This window comes from Rhinoraja longicauda, chromosome 31 (assembly GCF_053455715.1).
Source record: "Rhinoraja longicauda isolate Sanriku21f chromosome 31, sRhiLon1.1, whole genome shotgun sequence".
Classification (NCBI taxonomy): Eukaryota; Metazoa; Chordata; class Chondrichthyes; order Rajiformes; family Arhynchobatidae; genus Rhinoraja; species Rhinoraja longicauda.
In genome coordinates, this window is record NC_135983.1 from 14,223,219 (window position 1) to 14,247,629 (window position 24,411).

Here is a 24,411-nt window from a genome sequence, read left to right on the forward strand (position 1 = left end):
CTTGATTTGCAGGAGAGTGAAGGATTTCCATGAGTAGACAGGAATATATATGATTAAAGTGGTAGATTGTTTAAGGTGTGTATCTATTCCTAAACGGCAAAACCCAGGGAAGACATTGCCTTTCAATTAAAAATACAAACTGCAAATGCTCAAAATCTGAAGTAAAAACAGAAAATGCTGAAAATGCTCTGCAGATCATGCTGCATCTGTGGAATCAGAAACAGAACCAATATTCCACTTTCCCTCCTCCCTTTTTCTTGGCTTTGCCATCTGACATCCTTAGCGAGCTGTCAGAAAAGAAAAACTAATTGTTACTCTTGCCCTCATGAATGAATTTCCTCCCAAAATACTCCTCTCACGTTCAGGACACAGGAAAAGTATACACCGATGAGCCAAAACATTATGACCACTGACAGGTGAAGTGAATAACATTAATTATCTTGTTACAATGGCACCTGTCAGTTCTTGAAGTTGATGTGTTGGATGCAGGAGAAATGGGCAGAAGTAAAGACCTGAGCGACCTTGACAAGGGCCAAATTGTTATGGCCAGATGACTGGGTCAGAGCATCGCTGAAATGGCAAGGCTTGTGGAGTGCTCCCAGTCAGCAGTGGTGAGTACCTACCGGCAGTGGTCCGAGGAGGGATAAACCACAAACCGGCGACAGGGCGTTGGGCGCCCAAGGCTCATCGATGCGTGAGGGCAACGAAGGCTATCCTGTCTGGTCTGAACCGAACTGTGGCACAAGTCACAAAAGATTTTAATGGTGGTTACGAGAGGAATGTATCACAATACACAGTGCATCGCACCCTGCTGCGTATCGAGCTGCGTAGCCGCAGACCGGTCAAAGTGCACATGATGACCCCTGTCCTCCGTCGAAAGTGCATACAATGGGCATGCGAGCGTCGGAACTGGATCTTGGAGCAGTGGAAGACGGTCGCCTGGTTCGATGAGTCCCGTTTTCTTTTAGATCATGTGGATAGCCATGTACGTGTACGCCGTTTACCTGGGGAAGTGATGGCACCAGGATGCACTGTGGGAAGACGTGTGATGCTCTGGGCAATGTTCTGCTGGGAAACCCTGGGACTGGCCATTCATGTGGACATCAATTTGACACATGTCACCTACCTAAACATCGTTGCAGACCAGATACACCCCTTCATGGCAATGGCATTCCCTGATGGCAGTGGCCTCTTTCAGCAGGATAATGCCCCACTGCACACATTGTTCGGGAATGAATTGAGGAACATGATGAAGTGTTCACGGTGTTGCTCTGGCCTCCAGATTTTCCAGGGCTGCATTAAATTGCATGAAAAGTGCTATATAAATAAAAGTTATTATTATTATTAATATCCCGGGGAGCCACACGGGCCTGATCCACCCGCTGAACAACTGTGCCGCCGCCGACCGGAACATGCCCCAGTAGGCCCGACTCACCCCACAGGCTTCCCAGGGGACTGTGGAAAAACCGGGCGGCGAGGCCTGTCTGGGCCGAAGGAGCCTCAGCGGCAGCAGCGATGGGAGCCTCGGCGGCAACAGGAGCCTCGACCTTAGCGGCGGTGGGCCTCGACGTAGGCAGCAGTGAGGCCTTGGCGGCAACAGGAGCCTCTGCAGCGGTTGGGCCTCGCGATCAGCATTCGATGAACGTGAGGGGGGGAAGGGAAGACAATGGAACCCGGGGTGGGAGAACAGCCGTGAAGAACAATGGGGACCTAGCTTGGGGGACCGCCCTGAGGGACGGTGGGAGAACAAAAGGGGACCTGGTGGGGGGGGGGCACTAGTTTTAGAATCCTTTGCCCAGGGGATAAGTCTGCGTTTGTTTTGTTCGTTCCGGTTAAGTCGTGTGCACACGGCAGCCAACCAACAGTCCCTTGTATTTTTCTCTTTTTTTTTCACTTTTAATTTCAGGTTTTTGTGTACCTTGTGTGTGGTGACTGTTGGCAGACCAATTTCCCTCTGGGGATGAATAAAGTTTTATCATATTGTATCGAATTAGCCACTAAAGGTGCTGAAGCTAATATATTGGTAATTTAAATCTGTTTATTTGCTGCAAAGTGAAGTAAAGTTGAATTTGCAGTAAATTTGTTGTTTCTATTGTCCCTCCTTGTAAAATCTGACTAGAAAATTGTTCACTTCTCATCCTAACCATCCCTTTCCCTAACGAGTGCATGTGTGCGATAAAAAGGTGAATGAATTATTTAAGTGCTTCAAAGGCAATGCAGCTTTAACTCAGATGGTATTGATCTGAAATACACACACTTTTCCTTGTAAACAGAGCTTTAAAATATTCCCTGGGTCCTGTCAGCCACAAATCCATAAAATGACACATTTTATTACGGTTCATAAACACTGATGTGCTGCTACTCTCGCTCAATTCTACTTAAACTTTGTGCAAACAGGTATTCAGCTGAAGTTCTGTGCAGCAAAAATTGCCTGTGGCTATGGTCGATCTTTTATCGTTAATTGTGTTTTCTCAGTCTACCATTTAGACCCGATTTTCAACAAGCTGTTTCGTATTAGTTTGTAGTTCTTTCTTACTATAATCTCTTAAACAGTGATCCAATTCACATTTAGTGGGATACTGAATTCCCTGAATTCTTGGTATTCCAGATGTTTGTACTTTTACTAATTTACATTATTTACAGTTTTAGTGTATGCAGTGCTCCAAGTGGTTAGACTGAACTTGGGAGTATTGTGTGCAGTTCAGGTTGCCACATTAAAGGAAGGATGTGGTTGCTCTTGAGATTCACCAGGATGTTGCCTGTATTTGTGGACTTAGTTATGGGAAAGCTTGGATAGACTGGGCTTATTTGCCCTGGAGCAAAATAACCTAACAGATGACCTGATATATAAAATTATATGAGGCATAAACAGGATAAATAGGCAGAATATTTTTCCCATGAGGGAAGAAGAGTAGACTTTATTGCCTTCCATCACAGTGAGGAATGTGGAATCCGCTATGGTGGATGTTTATGTTAACTTTTATGTAGTTGTGTGTCTTGTTGTTTTTTTTGGTATGGCTGTATGGTAATCGAATTTCACTGTACCTTAATGTAACAATAAACTGACCTTGAAACCTTGATATTAGTATCCAAAACAAGAGAGCATAGGTGTAAAGTGAGAGGAAGGAGCGTTTTAAGGGAGTCTTTTTACAGTGAGAGTGGTTGATATCAGGAACTTATGCAAGAGGAGGTGGTGGAGAAGCTATGTTTGAGTCATTTAGCCAAGCACATATAGGCAATGTGCAGAAGGATATGAACCTTATGGGGGCAAATAGATTTGATATAGATGAGCAAAAAATTGTGGATACTACAAGAACAAGACTTTTTTTCTTACTCTGGCACAATATTTGTGTGAATCAGGGATTCACTTACTGCGCTAGCAGGCATTTTCCCTTTGAACAGGTAGCATGACCAAGTTGGATAAATGAATTATACACAGGGTGGGCTCTTGGCTGTAGACTCATTTGGTAGCTGATTTTCTAATAGTTTAGATTGTGACCAGATTGCAAATAACTGGATTGATTCTTCAGTCCAATACCAATTTAGCAAGACTAAGTCAATCAGGACTTTAATCCTATTTCAAATGAGGTAGAAGGTGGCCATTTTGGCCCATCACGTCTGCAGAGATTTAAAGAGAAATCCCATAGCCTCACTAATTTAGTGTCCTGTAACCTATTGTTCCCATGTTCGCATACACTCCCTTCAGATGTTGCCACCCACCTGCACGAGTAGCAATATATAGTTGTCAATTAACCTACCAGCCCCCATGTCTTTGGCATGTAAGGGAAAAACAATGCAATCACAGGGAGAACGTGCAGACTCCACACGGACAGTAATGGATTGAACCTGTGACATGGAACTGGGAAGTAGCAATGTAAGAAGCAAAAGCAGGAGAAGGCTATTTTCCCCTTTCTACCTTTTTTTTACCATTCGTCAATATTATGGCTGATTTTTTATCTCAACACCATCTTCACACACCTTCCCCATATCCCTTAAATGAAATCAATGGATTTCAGGATATTTTGAATGAATCTAATGACTAACCTCCAAAGCCCTTATTCCAAAGGTTCACCACCCACTGCGTGAGGATATTTATCTCTCCTGTTCTGATTGGCCTTCCCCTAATTATGATTCTACACTGCTCAGCCACGGAAATCTTCCTGTATCCAGCTGTTTGCCTTAAAGGAATATTGAATGTCTGACTGCCTCATCATTCTTTCAAACTCCTGAGGATACAAGCCTAGTTTACTTAATCATTCCATGTACAGCAAACCTACCATCTTCACTGCATTCCATCTCGGACCCAAACTACATGATATTTCAGTGTTTTCCCTTATCCATGCTTTGACAAATTCTAAAGTCCTCCCAATCCTTGAGCTATTTTCTGTTAAATTTATATGCCTGTTCCTTGGACTTGGAGTCATAGAACCAAATAGCACGGAGAACAAACCCTTCGACCCAATTCGCCCATGCCAACCAAGATGACCCATCTAAGCTAATCACATTTGCCCATGTTTGGCCCATATCCCTCTAATCCTTTCCTATCCATGTACATGTCCAGGTGTCTTTGAAATGCTGTTATAGTACCTTCCTCAACTACCTCCTCTGGCAGCTAGTTCCATGTACCCACCACACTCTGTAAAAATGTTGCCCCGCATGTTCCTATTAACTCTTTCCTCTCTCACCTTAAACTTATGTCATCTGGTTCTTGATTCTCCTGTCATAGGCAAAATACACTCAAGGTTTTATACACATCTATAAGATCATCTCTCAGCCTCCTGCGCTCCAACAAAGAAAGTTCTAGCCTGTCCAATCTCTCCCTGATGAAACTATGAAGGTATGAAGCCCTCAGGCCCTCAAGTCCTGGCAACATCCTCGCAAATGTTCTCTGCACTCTTTCCAGCATAAAACGTAACGCTGCTTTTAGTTTATCCTGTCATTGGGTGAACTACTTTTCCTGTTGGATTTTTGTTCCCCTGCAAATTATGCAAACTAAAATTCCAATGTATTATGGTCAGTCATCTTTAACATTACCTTTTCCATAAGATTACCTATAAATCCTAATGAGATCTACAAAGGTTTTCCTTAGATAATTTCTCTATCTGAAGAAGAAAACCATCTATCCATGAATTCAGCCTCCACTGGCTTGGCAGGTCAATATCCACAATTGTTGGCTGCCATGTTTCCTACATGATAACAACTATCCATATTATAATGCAAGTGAAGAGTGTTTTAGGATGATCTGAAGTCACGAAATATGGGACATAACTGCAAGTCTTCCTTTCATACTCATTTATTCTACTTCCATGACCATCTTCAGTCATAAGTCTAATCTGCCCTTCATAAAATCTACAAATTCTATCCATCAGCCCAGATGCGCTTTAAATCGAGATGCCAGCAGCAAAATAAAATTCTCTGGCACCTATTGGTTGTACCAGTGACATTTTCCTCTAGAAATTCAATTGATTTTAAATAAGTAGATAACTTGGCAATATTTGGTGTTCCCTTATTATTTCCAATATCAATTAATTCAATATTCATGACTTTTCTGCCTTATGGAAACAAAATACTACATCCTGTGGGTATCTCTGTACTGTGAAGAACATACAGGCCATGCATTGTTCTGAGCAAAGATAGCAGACTTCTCATTAATCTTTGACTACAGAGCATGCCAAAAGGAAACGGTTGAAAATGGAAGTGATTTTTTTGTTTTTTGTTTAATCTGCTACAAAAATAAATATACTCCTGGGTTTCTATTCCCTTTGTTTTTCCCATCTTTTGGCTACCTGTTTCAGTGTTCAGTAAATTATTTTGTGGAACTACAGTCCAGTCTGATTAGGAGCTAGTTGATTCCTACATTTGATTTTTTTGCTGCAATGGTGAATATGGACCTAGAAAAAGTTAAACAGGGAGAATCATAGTCATACAGCATGGTGGCCAGTCCCTTTTGCCCAACTTGTCCATGACGACCAAGATGACCCATATAAGCTAGTTCCACTTGCTTGTCTATATCCCTCGAAACTTCTCCTTTCCATCTATCTGTCCAAGTGGCTTTTAAATACTGTTATCGTACCTGCCTCAATTACTACCTTCAACAGCTCGTTCCATATACCCTCTACTCTCTGAGTGTAAAAGTTGCACCTCAGGTTCATATTAAATCTTGCCCATTTCACCTCAGACCTGTCTTCTGGTTTTTAATTCACCAATCCCATTCACCCTATCTCCGGCATCTATAAGATTACCCCTCGGCTCCAAGGAATAAAATCCTAGCCTGTCCAACCTCTCCCTACAGCTCAGCCCCTCAAGTCCTAGCCACATCCTGGTAAATCTTCTCTGCATTCTCTCCAGCTTAACGACATCCATCGTATGGCATGGTGTCCAAAACTGAACCCTCCACGTCTGGCCTCGTCAATGTAACTTAAGGTCAGGAACGTTTTAGACCCAGACATACAGATAACATTTATTCCCCTTTTTAAAAGCCTTCATTTTGTCCATTTTTTTTTTAAAATCCTAATACAAATTACATGCCCTCATTTGTAATTTAGATTGTCTTATGTCATTTAGAATGGTGGTACTGTGTTTTTAAAATAGAATGTTTATTTACTTACATTTGCAGCAATAATTGATAACTGATGGAATGATACTTGATTTCTGAAAAATTAAAATTTTCATTGCTGGGGAGCTTAAATGGCAGAAATAAAGAGATATCACACTCTTATAAATTTTCCACAGTGACTGATTCCTAATCATATTTTTAAATTGTTCTTCAGCATTGCAGTCATCTATTCGAGCATATGCCACGTATCCAGCAAATCTAAAGCAGATCTTTCACATAAAATCTCTTCACCTTGGGCACACTGCCAAAAGCTTTGGACTTCGAGATGCACCACAGAAGCTGAGTGTCACAATAATGGCCAATCAACAGAAGAAGAATCTTAAACGAAAAACAAAGAGGTAAGGTCCTTAACTGCTTGAGTTAATTTTTGTGATTAGTTTGGGTATCATGTGCTTTATTGTGTAGTACTGCTTCAGATGTATCCAGTTGTCTGAAAATAAAAATGGAAATGGAAATAAAACAGCTAATTGTTCTTTGGGGAAGTATTTTAGATCAACTCAGGAAAATTAAATATTGTTTCAGAATTTTTATTGTATGATCACTGGAACCTTTCAGTTTTGAACAATCTAGTTTTGCACATGTCGATCATAATCAAATGAAATTGTTATCCTAGTCCAGAGATTAATTTGAACGTGCTCTGAAATCTCTACATAATTTTATCATCTCTGTTTAATTTTTACAAAATCCAGTTGATAATTTTGCTTGCCTACAACTCGCTGTAGCAAAGTAAATCGTGAGATTTTTCTTTGTTCTGTATTCTGCAGGCTGTGTTGTAACATTACACACCTCAGGATGAAGAGAGTAAAAGCCCTCTGGATTTGAGTTCTCTGCTATTGTTTTGGCAGAAATTCCAATTGCTCACACAAACGAGGGTTTTAGTTGAGTATCTACTAAAAGTAGGGGAAATTCTCTTCCAAGAGACTCGACTAATGATGACTGAACAGAGTACATTTGAGGATTTTCTCCCTTGTGTACATTTAAGATGGATCGATATTCCTGCCCTGGGGCTAGGTGAAGGGTTGCTGATCATCTCTGTTATATCCAGCGACCCATATCTACAGGAGAGAACTGTGGCACTTATGAGTGGAGTCCTTTTCTATAGGGATCCAGAATACTTGGTACTTACCAGTGTTAGTTGGAATGCACTTATTCTGACTTGCATACATGTGTGTCATAGATGTTTTATGCACAAGTTTATGCCAGGCATGCTGATGAATTCACTAGCTGCTACAGTAAACACTCTGCTTGTCTGCAAGCAGTTGCGAACCTTTCTCCCTCCTGGATAGGCCTTACAGATCCATTATGGATTTGTTTTTTTTTGTCATTTTTCAGTAGTAGATGTTAAATAAATGTATGAACTAAATAAATGTATGGCTGTCTTTGTCCTACAAGGGGAAAAGAAACAAGTGCCAAGACTAATTGGTGCAGGGGATTGGAATATTGCTCTTTCATTTCTGGGTTACTTACATTCAAGTGCGATCTAGATAGGGTTAATCAAAATTATAATCTTGCTATAAGTCTGAAATGTCAGTCTTACTGAGTATGGCTCCATATTTCGACACAAGCATGTAACAAACTGGCATTCATTCAGAGCAACTACAACACAGTTTATTTGTGGTCCAACAGTGAATATTTTATCGTAGCCAGGGTTAAAATGAATAACAGTTTTAGTGTGCATTTGTCCACATCAATGTTGATGCTACATGCCCAAAATCAAAATGTTTAATGGCAAAAATCAATACAAAAAACTAATTCACAAAATGACAGCCAAATTTGTGATCAGGGGTACCTTGGAAGAGATACGTTTATTCACAAGGTCTTGATATTGGAAACCATTTTTGTAATTCTTCTCCGATCTACAAAATGGAAAATACAGGAAACATTCAGCAGGGCAGGCTGCATTGGTGGAACGAGAAATAGTTATTTTTCAGGTTGATGACCCTTCGACATTAAACATTGTTTCTAGTTCCAGGGATACTGCCTGACCGGTTGGCTGCAGCATTTTCCGTTTTTATTTCAGACTTGCAGCTTCTGCAGTCTATTTTTAATTTGCATTTACAATTGGGCTATTTTAATTTTCCATACTCAAGTAACACCACAGATATTTCTGCACTGCTACAAGCCAAAGTGGAGACCAGTGGAGTTCCACGGGGCTCTGTGCTGGGACCTCTGCTGTGTGATTATATATAAATGACTTCGATGCAACGTAGCTCAGCATAGGAGCACCGCAAGGCTGCATATTCTCCCCTCTCCTTTACTCTCTCTACACCAATGACTGCACCTCCACAGACTCCTCTGTCAAGCACCTCAAGTTTGCGAATGACACAACCCTGATTGGACTAATCCAGGATGGGGACGAATCTGCCCACAGACGGGCAGTGACACAGCTGGTGTCCTGGTGCCATCGCAACAATCTGTAGCTCAATGCTCTTAAGACAGTGGAACTGATTGTAGACTTTCGAAGAGCTCCCCCTCCCCTCCCCCCACTCACCATCAACCACACCACAGTCACATCTGTGGAGTCATTTAAGTTCCTTGGAACCATCAACTCCAGGGACCTTAAATGTGGGGGCACCATCGACTCCACAGTCAAAAAAGGCCCAACAGAGGATGTACTTCCTACCAACTGAGGAAACACAATTTGCCAGAGGCAATGATGGTCCAATTCTATACTGCTATCATTGAGTCCGTCCTCACCTTCTCCATCATAGTCTGGTTTGTCTCAGCCACCAAGCACGACCTCCGGCGGCTGCAACGGATCGTTCGCTCAGCTGAGAAGGTTGTTGGCTGCAACCTTCTCCCCATTGACGAACTGTACACTGCAAGGGCCAGGAAGCGAGCGGGCAAGATCATCTCTGACCCCTCGCACCCTGGCCACAAAATCTTTGAAGCACTTCCCTCTGGAAGGCGACTCCAGACTGTCAAAGCAGCCACAGCTAGACATAAAAACAGTTTTTTTTCCACGAGTAGTAGTTCTACTCAATAACTAAAGTCTCTAGTCTCTTTTTTGCTCTGGTTTATTTTCACCCACATGTTTTGACAGTAATGTTGTATCCTTATTGTTTTGATGTGTTTATGCTTTATTCTTAATTGTTAACTGTATGTTTGTGTTGTCATTTATGAGCACCAAGGCACATTCCTTGTATATGTACATACTTGGCCAATAAACTTATTCATTCATTCAGATGGGTTGGTTAGTAAGTTTGCAGATGACACAAATGCAATGCAGACTTTGAGGTAAACTAAAAAGTATACAGCAGGATAGAGATCAGCTACAGAATAGGTGGTGAAATGGCAGATGGAGTTTAATCTGAGCAAGTGTCAGGTTTTGCAGTTTGAGAGGTCAAATGTAAGGAGAAAATATACAATTAACGGCATGGCCCTTAACAGCATTGATGTACAGATGGACTTTGGGGTCCAATTCCATAATGCCCTGAAAGTGGCAGCACAATGGTAAAGAAGGCAGATGGTATGCTTGCTTTCATAGGTCAGGACATTGAGTATAAGAGTCAGGAAGTCATGATGCAGCTTTATCGGACTTTGGTCAAGGCCACATTGGGAGTATTGCATGCCGCACTCGTCTCCCCATTACAGCAAGGATGTGGAGGATTTGGAAATTGTGCAGAGGAAGTTTACCAAAATTATACTTTGATAAGAGGGTATTAGCTATTAGGAGAGATTGGACAGACTTGGATTGTTTTCTCTGGAACGCTGCAGGTTGCGGGGAGATCTGAAAGAAGTATATAAAATTATGAGAGCCTTAGGTAGGGTAGACCGTCAGAACCTTTATCCCTGCATGGAAAAATCAAATACTAGGGAGTGTTGGTTTAAGGTGAGAGGGCAAAATTTAAAGGAGATGTGCAGGGCAAGTTCTTTCACACAGAGGGTTGTGAATGGCTGAAATGCACTGGCGGGAGTGGTAGTTGAGGCCGATATCATAGTGATGTTTAAGAGATTTTTGAATGGGCATATGGATATGCAGGAAATGGAGGGATATGGATTTTGTGCAGGCAGATAAGCATTGGTCTTGGCATTATATTTGTCACAGATGTGGTGGGGCAATGAGCCTGTTCTTGTACTGCACTGTTGTATATTCTGTGTTCTAATCACATCCTTCCTATACGTGGCAACTAGAACTGTGCACAGCACTCCAAGTATGGTCTCACCAATGCCTTGTATAGCTGCAACATAACATCCTAACTCATATACTCAGTGTCCCAATCGATGAGACCAAGAGTGCCATATACCTTCTTTGTCTTCTTGTATAGCTATTTTGCCAATTTAAAGAAACTATGCGCTTGTACCCTGGGATCTCTCTTATCTTGCAACACTCCCCAAGACCTGCCATTCACTATATATGTCCTGCCCTGCTTTAACTTTCCAAAATGATTCACTCTGCACTTGTCCGAGTTAAATTCCATCTGCCACTCCTTTGACCACTTCCCCATTTGATCTGGATCCTATTGTAACCAGAGACAATTTTCTTCCCGGAAACAATACTAATTTTTGGTGTGATCTGCAAGCTTACAAATAATGCCATATACGTTATCACGCAAATTGTTAGTATTTATAACAAACAGCAAAAGGACCCAGCACTGATCCCCAAATCACACCTCTGGCTGTAGGCTTCCAATCTAAAAAAAATAACTCTCCACACTTACTTTCTGACTTCCACCACCATGCCATTTTTGAATCCAGTTGGCTAGTTCATCCTGGTTCCCATGGGATCTAACCTTCCTGACCAGCCTGACGTGGGACCTTGTCAAAGACCTTGCTTTTAAAGTCCATGTAGGTAACGTCTACCGCCCGGCAATCCACTTGGTCACTCTTCAAAAAAGTCAATCATGAAGCTGGGGGAGTTTGAACAGTTTGAGGAAAAGGCGATGATCTCTTTATATGTCACCTGAACATTTGAATGAATGATGTCATCTCCAAATATATAAAACAGCAAAATATGAAACCACTGAACTGAAGCGTCATCACAGATTGATTCCTGAGATCTTGAGGAGGAATTACATTGGCTACAAATTTAGAGAGATGTTTATACTCAGCAGAAGTCACACTATTCCTATTTTGAAAAAGTTAAGTGAGTTAAATTTTTCCAGGAGTATTTTATCCAGATCTAGCACAAATGTACTCAAAGTTTTGCCTCACTGCCATGCTGTGGAAATACAATTGCTCTGAATGAATTCACAAACTAAAGAGAGCCAGCAACAAAAATACCTCTCCAAGGAACATATCACACCTCAGATCAAAGGAGATCTTTCATACTGGGTAAGTACTTCTGAAGAAAACCCAAGCTGGTTCTGAACATGCTGGTACAGAATACTAATTATTTCTATCACCTGAAGAGGGGTGAGAAGAGAAAATCGCCTATGTTCCTTCAGTCTGATAATCTGTTCACTGACTCCAGCTTGGAAACTTTAACTGTCATGACAACCTCTTCACTGCCTCTGACAATCACAGACAATTAGCTCTTGTCTATCATAAGTCATTGTCATGTATTGGATTTACTCGCAGGCTGCCAGCCATAATTCTGTTTTAAAACAGTGCATTTCCTGCCTAAGATGCATATTGAGAAGACGTAATGTAAAAACATTTCAAGACACTAGTTGGTCTCCCATAGTGTTGCACAGGAGGTGCCCAGAGCAAGTGTGCTCTTCGTCTAGAGTGGGATTGAGAAGCAGTGCATAATTGGCCCAGGGTTACACATTTTAAAGTTGTACAATTTATTCTTAGTTTTTTATTATTTTAGTATCATTTCACTCCATGTGAGCTGTCATAATTCACTTTCCCATTTTAAAGTCATCCTTGCTTGAAAGCTGAGAGTAAAGATTGGTTGGTGCTGATGAATTGTATGGAGAACAGCGCTGAGATGATGGAACATGACTCCTAATAGAAGAGATTGTAATTAATAGCATTGCATCTTAATGTAAATTATTTCCATTATAACTGTGGGCAGCTGATGGAAAAAAATGGCATTGTGACAAAAATGTCATAGTGCTTGAGTGGTCAGAACATGTGCACATTGAGAGACCTCCTGAAATTGGAATGTTACGAGCTTGTTGTCCCACGCTTGTTGTTCACTATCTATGACAAGGATAAATAACATTTTTCTTTGTTATGTTCATCTTTTATGATTTGCATCTTTCATTTCCAATTGACTTCCATCTTTTTGGCCTCCAGGCAATTAATTGATTGGTGAGGCGAATGGAAGAACCAAGGAGTTTAGTTTAAATACTCCAAAACTGCAATGTATCAGTTTCATCCTGTGCATCAATGTGAATGTTGATTTATTTGTTTAGTTTTGTTTTGCTGTATATAACCTTTGCTGTTCAAAATTTGATGCATTATTTGAAGTTCAAAATGAATCATTCTTCAATGGCATTGCGCAGAATGTCGGCCTTGTTCATCTTTGGTGGTTAGAAGGCAGTAGCAGATGAGTTAAACCGATACAATACTGAAGGTAGAAATAAGTCAATGTGATGGAGGGGACAGGAACAAAATGAGCAGTAAAACATTGTGAACATTCTGAATTCAGCCTAATCTAGAGGCTGGGGAGAGGGCATAGGTTTGTTTGGGAGTTGAAATTATAGCTATAGTTTTCTGAATGGTTAACTAGAATAAACTCTGGTAGATCAGTCTGAAGAAGGGTCTCGACCCGAAACGTCACCCATTAATTCTCTCCCAAGATGTTGCCTGACACGCTGAGTTACTCCAGCATTTTGTGTCTACCTAGTAGATCCGAGATTTGTTAAGGACAAGCATTGACTATCAAGAGTCACTTTGGGGAAAATAAGAATTGGTAAAAATGGTGTATCTTAGTATTATTAGTATATAAGATTGACCTTGTAACTGTGGGTGATGTTCTGTTGAGGCAGACAGAAAGTGAGAACAGAATAGAGTATTAATATTACATATCCTTGGATAGACTTGATCACTACAGAGAGAGGAACTCTGGTACAGAGTTACCCTGGTTATTGCTGGGAATGAGCAAGACCGCTGTCGCAAAGTTTCACAAATGAAGAGAGCAATTGTAAGATTAATTATATCAAATGTTAAGAAGTTACAGTACTTTGTGACTAAGATAGGGAGGGCCATATCAGGAGAATGGGAAGCATATCAAACTTTTTTAAACTAATTCTTGTATTTGAGCTGAGCTGGCAAACTCACCATTAATTGCCTGTCCCTGGTTGCCCTGAAAAGCTTGCACTTAGGCTGGAGACCGGAGAGGTGTTGAGACCCATGAAATTATGCTCAGCTTGAACCATTGGCCTCAATATTTAATCAGGACTGGGAAAAGGCTGGATGGAAAGAATTCTGGATGGGGATTTCGGAAGTTTGGGTTTCCCAGACTCCTTGCTGAGATTGACTGCATGATATTTAAAAACTGTTCTCGGAAGGTTTCTGCCCAGTGGGTAACCAGCTTGACAGGCTGGCTACCTGTTGGGCATGAAAACGGATGCCGGGTACGAGAGTACAGGGAGAGAAAGGCATGGTGGCGATTAATGGGAAGTCTGATGTTCCTTGGAGGAGGGTGGGGGGGTAGTGTAAGCGAGGGCTTGTTGAAAACCATGGTGGAGGGAGAAGTTTCTAGGTCACTGGTGGTGGTGAGGTTGCCAGGGATTGAGGAGAATATGCACACGGTGGGGTGGGGGGGGGGGGGGGGGTGGGAGGGTATGGGAGGGAGTTTGTCAGGAGAGGCGGAGGTGAAGGGTTATGGCAGGACAGGCAAGGGTTGAGTGAAGGGAAGCGGGGTGACTATGATTGTGATTGGGAGAATCAAGAATGTGAGATTGTGTCGGCAGAGGCAGTGATTGAATTGGGGGAGTTGGAAATGGCAGGGGGGTTGGGGGGGGATGTCAGGGGTGGCAGAGGTTGTGATAAGCGTCCGTAATGATGATGAGCATTTTCTGTCATGGCAGAAGATGATAATGCATCAAACGTCCTGCCTTGGGAAGCATTTGAAGATTATTTCAGGAGGAGAATATTTTATATTTTTCTAAATGTAATCCTGCACAGATAAAATTCCTCATGTTTGTTTCACCACAACTCCTAACTGCCCGGTATGGCACTATATCGAGGCTAGAATTCAAAGAGCATTATCAACAGAAAGACAAGCTCTGTGTAGCCCCAATTGCTGTCTTCTCATTGTCAAACTGAGTAATGCTAATTAAAAGGGTCTATTTTTAAACTGTCTGTTTACTGACGATAACTATCTTTATTCTCTGTAATGTCTGTAGTAATGAGTTAGATCACAGCTTGTGCTGCAATTATTAGAATAGACAACAATTTAAACTTGACCCGATTGAAAGCACTCGCTTGTCTCTGTCTGTGTCAGGGGATTGCTTTGGAGTTGGGGGGTAGGGTTAGTAGCTAGTGCAATAAACAGCTGCTACTTAATACAATAAACAAAAAGAGGTTTGTGTAAACTGAGCACCTGTTAGACAAGGGATGCTCCTGTCAGCTGGCAAGTTGGGAATCCTTCTTTTGAGTGAAACTTAACATTGTCATTTGGTTCTGCTGGGTTCCCTGATAATAGATCCACACTATGGCCAATTTCTTTTTGTTAAACAGACTATATTTGAATTCTATAATAATAGTTATTTTCCATATCACTGTGACTGTTGCTTTGGAAGTAGCCTGGTAAATTCACTAACTTAAAACCTGATCTGTTTTTTAAGGATTTTATTTTGCTTTTTATAGTAATTGTAATTATTTGGATTCTTGCTACGTTACAGGACTCCTTTGGAAATTGTAAATCATGCTGTTCTAATTATTTACTGGCTTGTGTAGATTTGACCTATTGATTTATACTTAACCTCTGTGTAGAAGTTTTAAATGATCTGATGATTTTGTTTAAAAACTGTCAATTTGGTTATTAGCTTGTTTCGGTCATTTCTTTTACCAACCCCCCCCCCCCATAATTCTGACACACGCACACAGGCCTTTCGGCAATGACTTCCTGAGGTGACATCACCCGCTGGCACAGCAGACCTTGCTTGTGAAGAAGATTTATATTACTCTGGCTTCTACTATTTCAACCTCTTAACCAAAGCCTTCATTCTTCACAGTTTTGCACCATTCCTGCTGATGCCTTTGGTCACTTGGATTTGACACTGGAATTCATTCCTTCTGTCTTACCATCTCCCCCATGCTTTGAACTCTTCCAAAACCCACAACATTGACCAAGCTGTTGATGGATCCTTCTGATAACTCTCCCGCAAAGCATTTTTTTTTAACATGATGAGAACTATTGAGAGACTGGAAAAGAATGTAAGAAACCTGCCAAGATGGGCAAGTAGATGGTAATTGCCAAGCACTGTACTTAACCAAGGTGCAGTTTTTAATATATTTGGAAGTGAGAATAAGGAAAGAAAAATTTGCTCAATTGGTAATAGCTTAAATGAGAAAGTGAATAACAGGAATTTGGCTAGTTGTTGCACAAGTTAAGCATGTGAGTATATAAGGCTGCAACATAGCCAAAGCAAATCTGGTTTGGTTTTAGCGCTGAAACAGGCCCTTCGACTCACAGAGTCTGCACACAATAACACTATCCTACATACACTAGGGATAATTTACAAGCCAATTATACCAAGCCAATTAACCTACAAACCTGTACGTCTTTGGAGTGTCTTAGGAAACCTGCGATTCCGTTAAAAAACTCATGCAAGTCATGGGGAGAACGTACAAACTCTGTACAGACAAGCAACCGTAGACAGGATCATTTTACTATTGTTGAACACAATAGTAAAATGAAATCATAAATGAAAGAAACTCAAAATGGAAACTAGAAAATAATTATTACGAAGGATAGAGCGAAAGTGGAATTCCCAGCCGCAAACAGTTGCTGAAGCAGTCCATTGATACTTTAAAAGAGACTCTGATTAAACTGGGTTACTCATCAGGAAACAAAATCACCAGAGGAGACTTGATGAACGAATCCAGACTTGTAATATTTTGTAGATAATATGGAATCTTCTTGATGCAGTTTTGAACCAGTTGTGAGATTATTTTTTTTGTTCTTTAGCTTTTTGCATTGATTCAGTTCAATCATCTAATTTTTAGCATTAGCTGACTGTTTTCCTGAGCTTTTCTAGGAAAGAACTGCAGATGCTGATTTAAATCGAAGGTAGATACAAAATACTGGAGTAACTCAGCGGGACAGGCAGCATCTCTGGAGAGGAGAGAAATCTCTCCAGAGATGCTGCCTGCCCCGCTGAGTTACGCCAGCATTTTGTATCTACCTGTTCTCCTAAGCTTGCCTTACTCAAGCAAAATATTTATCTTAATTATGGTCTTTATGCATTTAATTTTGAACTGTCTCATCTGGTCACTTAGTCAGTGGGTGCCTGTGATTCAGCATTAGGACAATAAGCAGATTTGAATCTCCTCCAATGTTTGGTCGGATATCCTGACTCTTTAGGGCATTTCACTAATTCTTGATTAATCTGGTAGGTGGAGTGCCAGAGTAAATGTTGCCTCACTTGAATTGCACCTCCTATCAGCTGAATTTAGAACAAGATGTGGAGAGGTAGGTGGTCCAAATTGTATTGAACGAAAACCTGTAGCAAAGAGCCTGCAAGGCGCACAAATCAGTGATCAAACGTGGATGGCAAGAACAAAACAAATGTGGCTTAGGATGGTTGTTCCTCGTGTAAGCGACCAACTGGCTCTCATTCAGCTGATCAGATTGTATTTAGCTTCTCATACTGCTGTCTGTTTGTGAATGGTGCGCGCTCTGTTGCAGTGATACCCAAGGGGTTATTCTATAATCTTTACAACAGGAACAGTGGGGAACCATTTTCTCATGTAGCTGCCTTTCTTTCAAGTTTCATGGCTGTTGGGCTTTGACTGGCAGCAGTTTTGGAGCCTAGATTTATTGACTTTGTATCAATTCAACTTTTTCTTCTTTAAGTACAGGGATAAATGTTCTGACATTTCCCATTAGAGCCACATTATTTTTGTTGAGAAATAGCCTCGATAGCAAAGCCTCTATTTGTGCTGCACACTGTTTAAAAGTTCCTTTTCATTATGAACAAAGTTAAACCAATAAAATTGTCAGCAGCTGCTAAACCATATTAATAGAGTTATCGTCCATCATATCTTCTGTTGTATTTTGATAAGATTATTTTCATTATTGCTGGCATACTCTGAATTCGGCTTAACTCTGGCAGTAGGCACCAAAGGTTGAAATTTACTTCTGTGTTGGATAAGTTGTGGGAATTTTCACCTCGCCCTTCTGACAAAGCAGTGACCAACGCAATATGATGGGCCACAGGGGACATGTGCTTCTCGTCTGTCCAGCATAAAACAATGTTCAAGACAGCCAGGCACAACCGGCAGCTTTTCCTATCCATTTGTCCCATAATCTCATTTAAAAGTGGAAGCGTGACGAAGTAAGGCAGCATCATGCTTTGGTGTTGGCCAATGGCTTGGATTTATTTTTCAAGGGTGAGGCATCTGCATCTTCTAGGAAGGGGGCTGGGGGTGGGGTTACAATTTCCAGTTTCCCCACATATATATATATATGATGACAAATTGTTTCTTAAATGTGAAGGTAATATGTCAAGATGCAAACCAGTGATGTAATAATTCATTACAAAAACAAAATCTTTGCAATAGCTGTAATTCTAAAGTATTTTCTCCCTGGCAAATGGCCACTGAGAAACATTTGAAAAACAAACATATGGCCATGTAATCTCTGCATTCAGCCCTTTGATGTCAGCATGCATATATTTATAGAATCTGCGAGTGGCATCTACTGGCAGTAAAAGAACGGTCCATGCTCCGATCACTCCCTGTGTTTACAGGCCAGCTCCTGACTCTCATCCTTGCAGCATAAAACCCTCTGCAGACAATTCTCATCATGGACACTGACGGTTGCTTTTTGCAGTCCCTTTCCACATATTGTGTTTTTCCGGCAAGTGGGGATAATTTTATTTTAATCAAGAGATTTGGGAAAGGAGCCAGAAGCTGTAGGAGGAATAGAAGAAGAAATGACTTGGTTGTGAAAGTAATATGCAAAGTTTGAGCTTTAAAAGCCTGGTCTATATAGTGAATGGGTTTACAATTTTGTTACAATTAGAAATTTACTGTGCCATGCAATGAATTTGCCAGTTAGAAGGCCTGCAAAATTATTAAAACAACAGACTGTGGTAGTTTGCTCAGCCATGTAACCAAACAGCGACACTACCGCAAAAAAAGTAGACGTAAAGCTGGACAATGAATTGATTTAACAAAAAACAAATTATCCCGACTGGATGTTTGTAATGGTGACAACTAGTACACTAAATCTAGTTTCATCAATTTCATAAACTAACATCACCTTGATTTCTTAATTGTCTTTTAAGTGTAATTCGCTTTCAGCATTCGTCAATGTGTCTGAAATGCTAAGAAGAAAGTAGTGGCAGGGACCAGACTTCCCTGGAGAAACCACCAGAGCAAGAGGCTGTATGCTGTTGCTTGACCCTTACCGGCAGATGGCCTTCAGGAATCAAATACCCATGTGCTGGGAGATAGGGAGAGGATTGAGCAGGGTGATTATTCAGAGATGAATAGAGTGATTAACTGATAAAGAGCATGTGAGACAGGGTTGGTGGCTTTGATCCTCAGTAATAATGCACTGACTGTTGTTAGTGCAGTGGGATGCTCCATAACAAGAAGGGACACCAATGTATTACAGGATTACACAGTTTGCTGTTGCCTTTAACCCTGTGTTAGCCAGTAACTATTTATATTATGAACAGAATTCTAACCTGATTTTTGCAGGAGTTTAATTGGGCTTAATGACTGGCTTTTGGAGGGAGGTTTTTTCAGTCAACCCATCCATGGTGGGGGGGGGGGGGTGAGTCTGAAGAAGGATCTCGACCCGAATCATCACCCATTCCTTCTCTCCAGAGATGCCTGTGAAGCCACAGAGCTGCTTGTGATGCTGTTGCTTGATGAGTTACTCCAGCTTTTTGTGTCTACTTGTGACACCAAAATTAATTCCTAGAATGCAAGTTTTGTCATATGAAGAGAAATCAAGGAGGTTAGGCCAATGCATCCTTGTGTTCAGAAAAATGAGAGATGAAGGGTTTAATATTTAGGTTCTTGTTTATCTTGTCTTGTCTTGTGGTCATCACATCCAAAGAGTCCACCAGGGACTATACTGGAAGTATCCTATATCCACTAGGGACAATTCGTAATACTATCCTACACCCACCAGGGACAATTTTTACATTTACCGAGCCAATCAACCTACAAACCTGTACATCTTTGGAGTGTGGGAGGAAACCGAAGAACTCGGAGAAAACCCACGCTGATCACCGGGAGAACATACAAACTCCGTACAGACAGCACCCGTAGTCAGGATCGAACCCGGGTCTCCAGCGCTGCATTCGCTGTAAGACAGCAACTCTACTGCTGCGCCACTGTGACCGTGTTTCCCCTGGCCAGGATGTCTGGGATCAGAGGTCACAGTTACACAATAAAGAGGGTGGCCATTCAGGCCAAAAATGAAGAGAAAATTCTTAACCCAAAGAAGAATCCTTTGTGCTCTCTGCCCAGAAGGGCTGTGGAGGCAGTTGCTGAGAATATTCAAGATTGAGATTAATTGATATTTATTTATTGAAAGAATCAAAAAATTGAGATTATTGCAGGACAATAGCTGAGGTAAAAGATCAGCACACAGCTAAATGGCCTATTTTAGGAGTGAGAGTTTAAGTCAGTCAGTCATAGAGATTTATAAAGAGTCGTACAGCACAGAAACAGTCCTTTCAGCACAACTCATCCATGCTCACCAAGAGGCCCAATATAAGCTAGTCCCCATATGCCCACATTTGGTCCATATCCCTCTAAACCTTTCCTAGCCAAGTACCTGTTTGAGTATCTTTTAAATGCTGTTATGCATGCCTCAACTACCTCTTCTGGCAGCTCATCCTGGAGCAGAATTAGGCCATTCAGCCCATCGAGTCTACTCCACCATTCGATCATAGCTGATCTATTCTTTTTCCTCTCAACCCCATTCTCCTGCCTTCTTCCCATAACCTTTGACATCCTTACGAATCAAGAACCTATCAAACTTGGCTTTAAAAATTCCCAATGTCTTGGCCTCCGCAGCTGTCTGTGGCAATGAATTCCACAGATTCACCACCCTTTGGCTAAAGAAATTCCTCCTTGTCTTCATTCTAAAGGTACGTCTTTTTATTCTGGGGCTGTGCCCGCTAGTTCCAGTCTCTCTCATTACTGGAAACATCCTTTCCATGTCTACACCATTTAGGCCTTTCAATATTTGAGTATTATTTCAGTCTGGTTCCCACTTTCAAAATAGGAGAAACCAGGTACATGGTGTGATTGCACTAATTTAATTTGCTAGAATTTTGAACATGGTGCCTATCTTTACTGACTTGCATCACAAATCTTATGACTATGCAGGACAATTTAGAAAGTGACAGTACCTGAAAATAATCTATCACTAACTTTTGCTTGATTCCACTCTTAACACAGGCCAAAATATAACCTATTATATCTCAAATATAACAGATCCACATATGCATGCATGACTATGTGATTGAAATAATGGGTGCTTGGTCAATTAATTCCACTGTGGTTTGCCTGATTCTGAGCACTCCTAAAGCCCGTGCCACTATTTCTGTGTACCATCTTCCAATTTTCTTTTCTCACTGCCTTGCCTGGAGACCTACGATCCACTGACCGAAGGGAAGATCTCAAACTCTGCTTTTTAGAATTTTATCTGGAAATCTGACGGCCCTTAAAAATGTGGGGATAAATTAAATCATTTAGCAATTGCATTAAACTCTCTAGTAAAACAAAATTAAAACAAGGAGCATCATTTGCTTCCTCTTTCAAGAATTCCCCCTCCCTAAAATTCCCTGCCTATTAGCAGTGCTAATGACCAGTTTATTAGAGACTTCCATGGACTAATTGCAGGTGTGCGTTAAGTTGATCGTAGACCAATGCTCTACGCTCTCACAATTGCTCATTATTGAGCTGGACCGTTCTAAAAAGGTGATTACGCAGCCAATCATTTACAAACCTGTCACCTGGGCCATTCCTCAGAGTGCCAACAACAGGAACATGGTTATCATTGAATGTCATTAAGATGCTGATCAAATGCATTTTAAAATATTGTTTCAAACTCATTTGGTGTACGGTATACAGTGCACCTTGATCACTCTTGCATGACTTACAATATGGAAGTTACCTCTCGAGTTTATAATACAAGTGATTACAAATGTATAAGCAAATCATAATGTACAAAGTGGGGCAGCTAAATATCAATTGTCTAATATCCAGGCTCTCTAATCTGTCACCATTGATTTGATCAGAATGACCTCTTTCTTGGTCAGACAACTGGTAGCAAAATGTGCTTGCAATTCCACAAAGGTTTGGCTGGTCAATTGCAAGAACACATCCCAGCAAGTGGTTATGAGAGAATGTCCACCATAATATTCCTATGCTACAAGTTCAGGGTGAAAAGAAAATGTCTCAAATGTTACTGAAGTGTCCGGGGGTTATTCAGTGCATTGACTAGACCCGACAATTCCCAGGGTATAAGATTAGGATTGTATTTTACTTTTTAAGAGTATTATGTCATGCAAATGTTGAGGCAATATATTTTATGAACTGTTTTAGTTATTATTTAAGAAAGTGATATATGCAGTCATATACATATACATATGATATATGTATGATCACTAAGTCAAGGGTGTTTTAATCATAGGGACATTTTCTCTAGTTTATTTTTTTTCCCCGAGGAACCTTTGCCACATTCCTTAACAGTTTTCCTTTATCAGTAAAAGTTATGTTGCATGTCTTCTAATGTCGATCTCTGCAGCACAGTCCACAGAAGTTGGTACTAAAAGAACCCCACTCTTTTAGTTTATAAAGAAGGTCTTTATTTCTTTGGTGACTCAATGTAATAGGTCAAAGAGCTAAGCTGTAGCTCCACCAGTATTTCTCTGGTGCTATCAGGGTAACTATTGATTAAGTACTAACCTCTTTTATCTGTCGGATCACCAACCAGAATGTTTAAGACGACTTGATGTCCTTGCTGTGTTACAAAATGGTCTTGTACTGTTACAATTCAAAAGCTTTATTTTGCAACCCTGTGAATAAAAGAAAGCTGTAAAGATATTAAGGATGCCCAGGAATATACAAAGCAAGCTTAGGGATTTCAGAACATCTTTCAGAAGTGGTAATTTATACACACATCATTCCTTCCTCCAGTGAAGTCCACGTAACCTAGATAGACTTGTGTTATTTCATTCCCCACCTTTGAAGAGGATCAGTGCATTGATTTATTTTTATTTAAAACTAAAATCTCCAACAGTCAATCTTCCATAATAAAATTAAAAATAAGCATTGCAAAGTGCAGACCAAGGTACTCTTGGGAAATGTTCCTATGCCAGGCAGGCATCCGCATAGCAAGGAATCATTACCTTAAAGCAAATATTATGTGTTAAAGCCTTCAAACTGCAGCCTGTTCTTGCTATCAAGTCCCATTCTCCCCTCCACTCTCAATACACGACTGCTCTCCAATATTTCCACTGCCTCTTTCTCAAACAAATTTCCCAAATGTATTTCTTTTTTAAGATATATAAATAATGGATACAAGCAAAATTCTTATGTTCCACCCTGAACTTTTCTTAATTTGAAGACTGAGCGCAGAAGTTTGCTCCACCCATATTTGCATCTCTTATGGGACGAAGTATAAAAGAGCCGAGTTTTTTTTCTAATCTTTAAGGTGGTTGTGCATGAATATCTAATGTCGGCTTGGGACTTGAGCTCTTGGTTTGTGCATGATGTATTGATGTACAACTTAAAATATTTGCTGTATTTTTAAGTATGAACATACAAATTAGGAGTGGGAGGAAACCACTCAGCTCCTGGAGTCTGCTCAGCTATTCAATAAGATGATGACTAACCTAGTTGTAACCTCAACACCCTGTTCCTACCTTTTCATAACCTTTCAACCCTTGGTTAACCTCAGCCTTGAAAATATTCAAAAGACTCCACTTTCATTACCCTTGGGCAACTGAGTTCCAAAGAGTTGCAGCCTCAGAAGTGAAAAGAAATCACGTTATCCCTGCCTTAAATGGCGACCCCTGATTTTTAAACTGTGTTCGTGTCCAGATTCACCAGCGAGAGGAAACAGCCTCTCCACAGCCACTATTTGAGCACTTGTCAGGACCTGGCTGCATTCAATGAAGTTCCCTGTCACTCTTCTAAACTCCAGCTGTTATGAGCTTTGCCTGTCCAATCTTTTCTCCCCATTTGTAGAAACAGGGAATTGCAGATGCAATTTTACACAAAAAAACACAAAGTGTTGGATGAACTCCAGCACTATGTCTTTCCATTATCTTTACCCATTTTACCTTCTCAGTATTGCTTCCAACAAGTTGACATTTATTTGTTAAATAAAGAGACATATTCTCTTCACAGTACTCCCAATGTCTGATGGATTACCTATACGTCTGACACGTAACCTCCATTCCTATTATGATAAACACTGACATGCTGTTAGCTTTCCTTATAACTTACTGCACGTGCCCTAACCTACTGTAACAAATGCACTAAGATACCCAGATTCCTCCACATCATAGGACACCCCAACGGTATGAACATTGACTTCTCCCACAGCAGGTAGTCCCTCCTTCCCCTCTCTATCCCCTCCCCTTCCCAGTTCTCCCACTAGTCTTCCTGTCTCCGACTATATCCCATCTTTGTCCCACCCCCTCCCCTGACATCAGTCTGAAGAAGGGTCTCGACCCGAAACATCACCCATTCCT

The 24,411-nt window shown here is 40.9% G+C and overlaps 1 protein-coding gene across 1 annotated transcript in view; it reads left to right on the forward strand.

Moving 5' to 3' along the window:
* Nucleotides 1-24,411, forward strand: part of ddx31 (DEAD (Asp-Glu-Ala-Asp) box polypeptide 31) — an 89,483-nt gene that overhangs the window by 61,211 nt on the left and 3,861 nt on the right. The window contains exon 19 of the mRNA XM_078425801.1: nucleotides 6,771-6,954. Coding sequence (XP_078281927.1) covers nucleotides 6,771-6,954 — 184 coding nt within the window. The remainder of the gene's footprint in view (nucleotides 1-6,770; nucleotides 6,955-24,411) is intronic.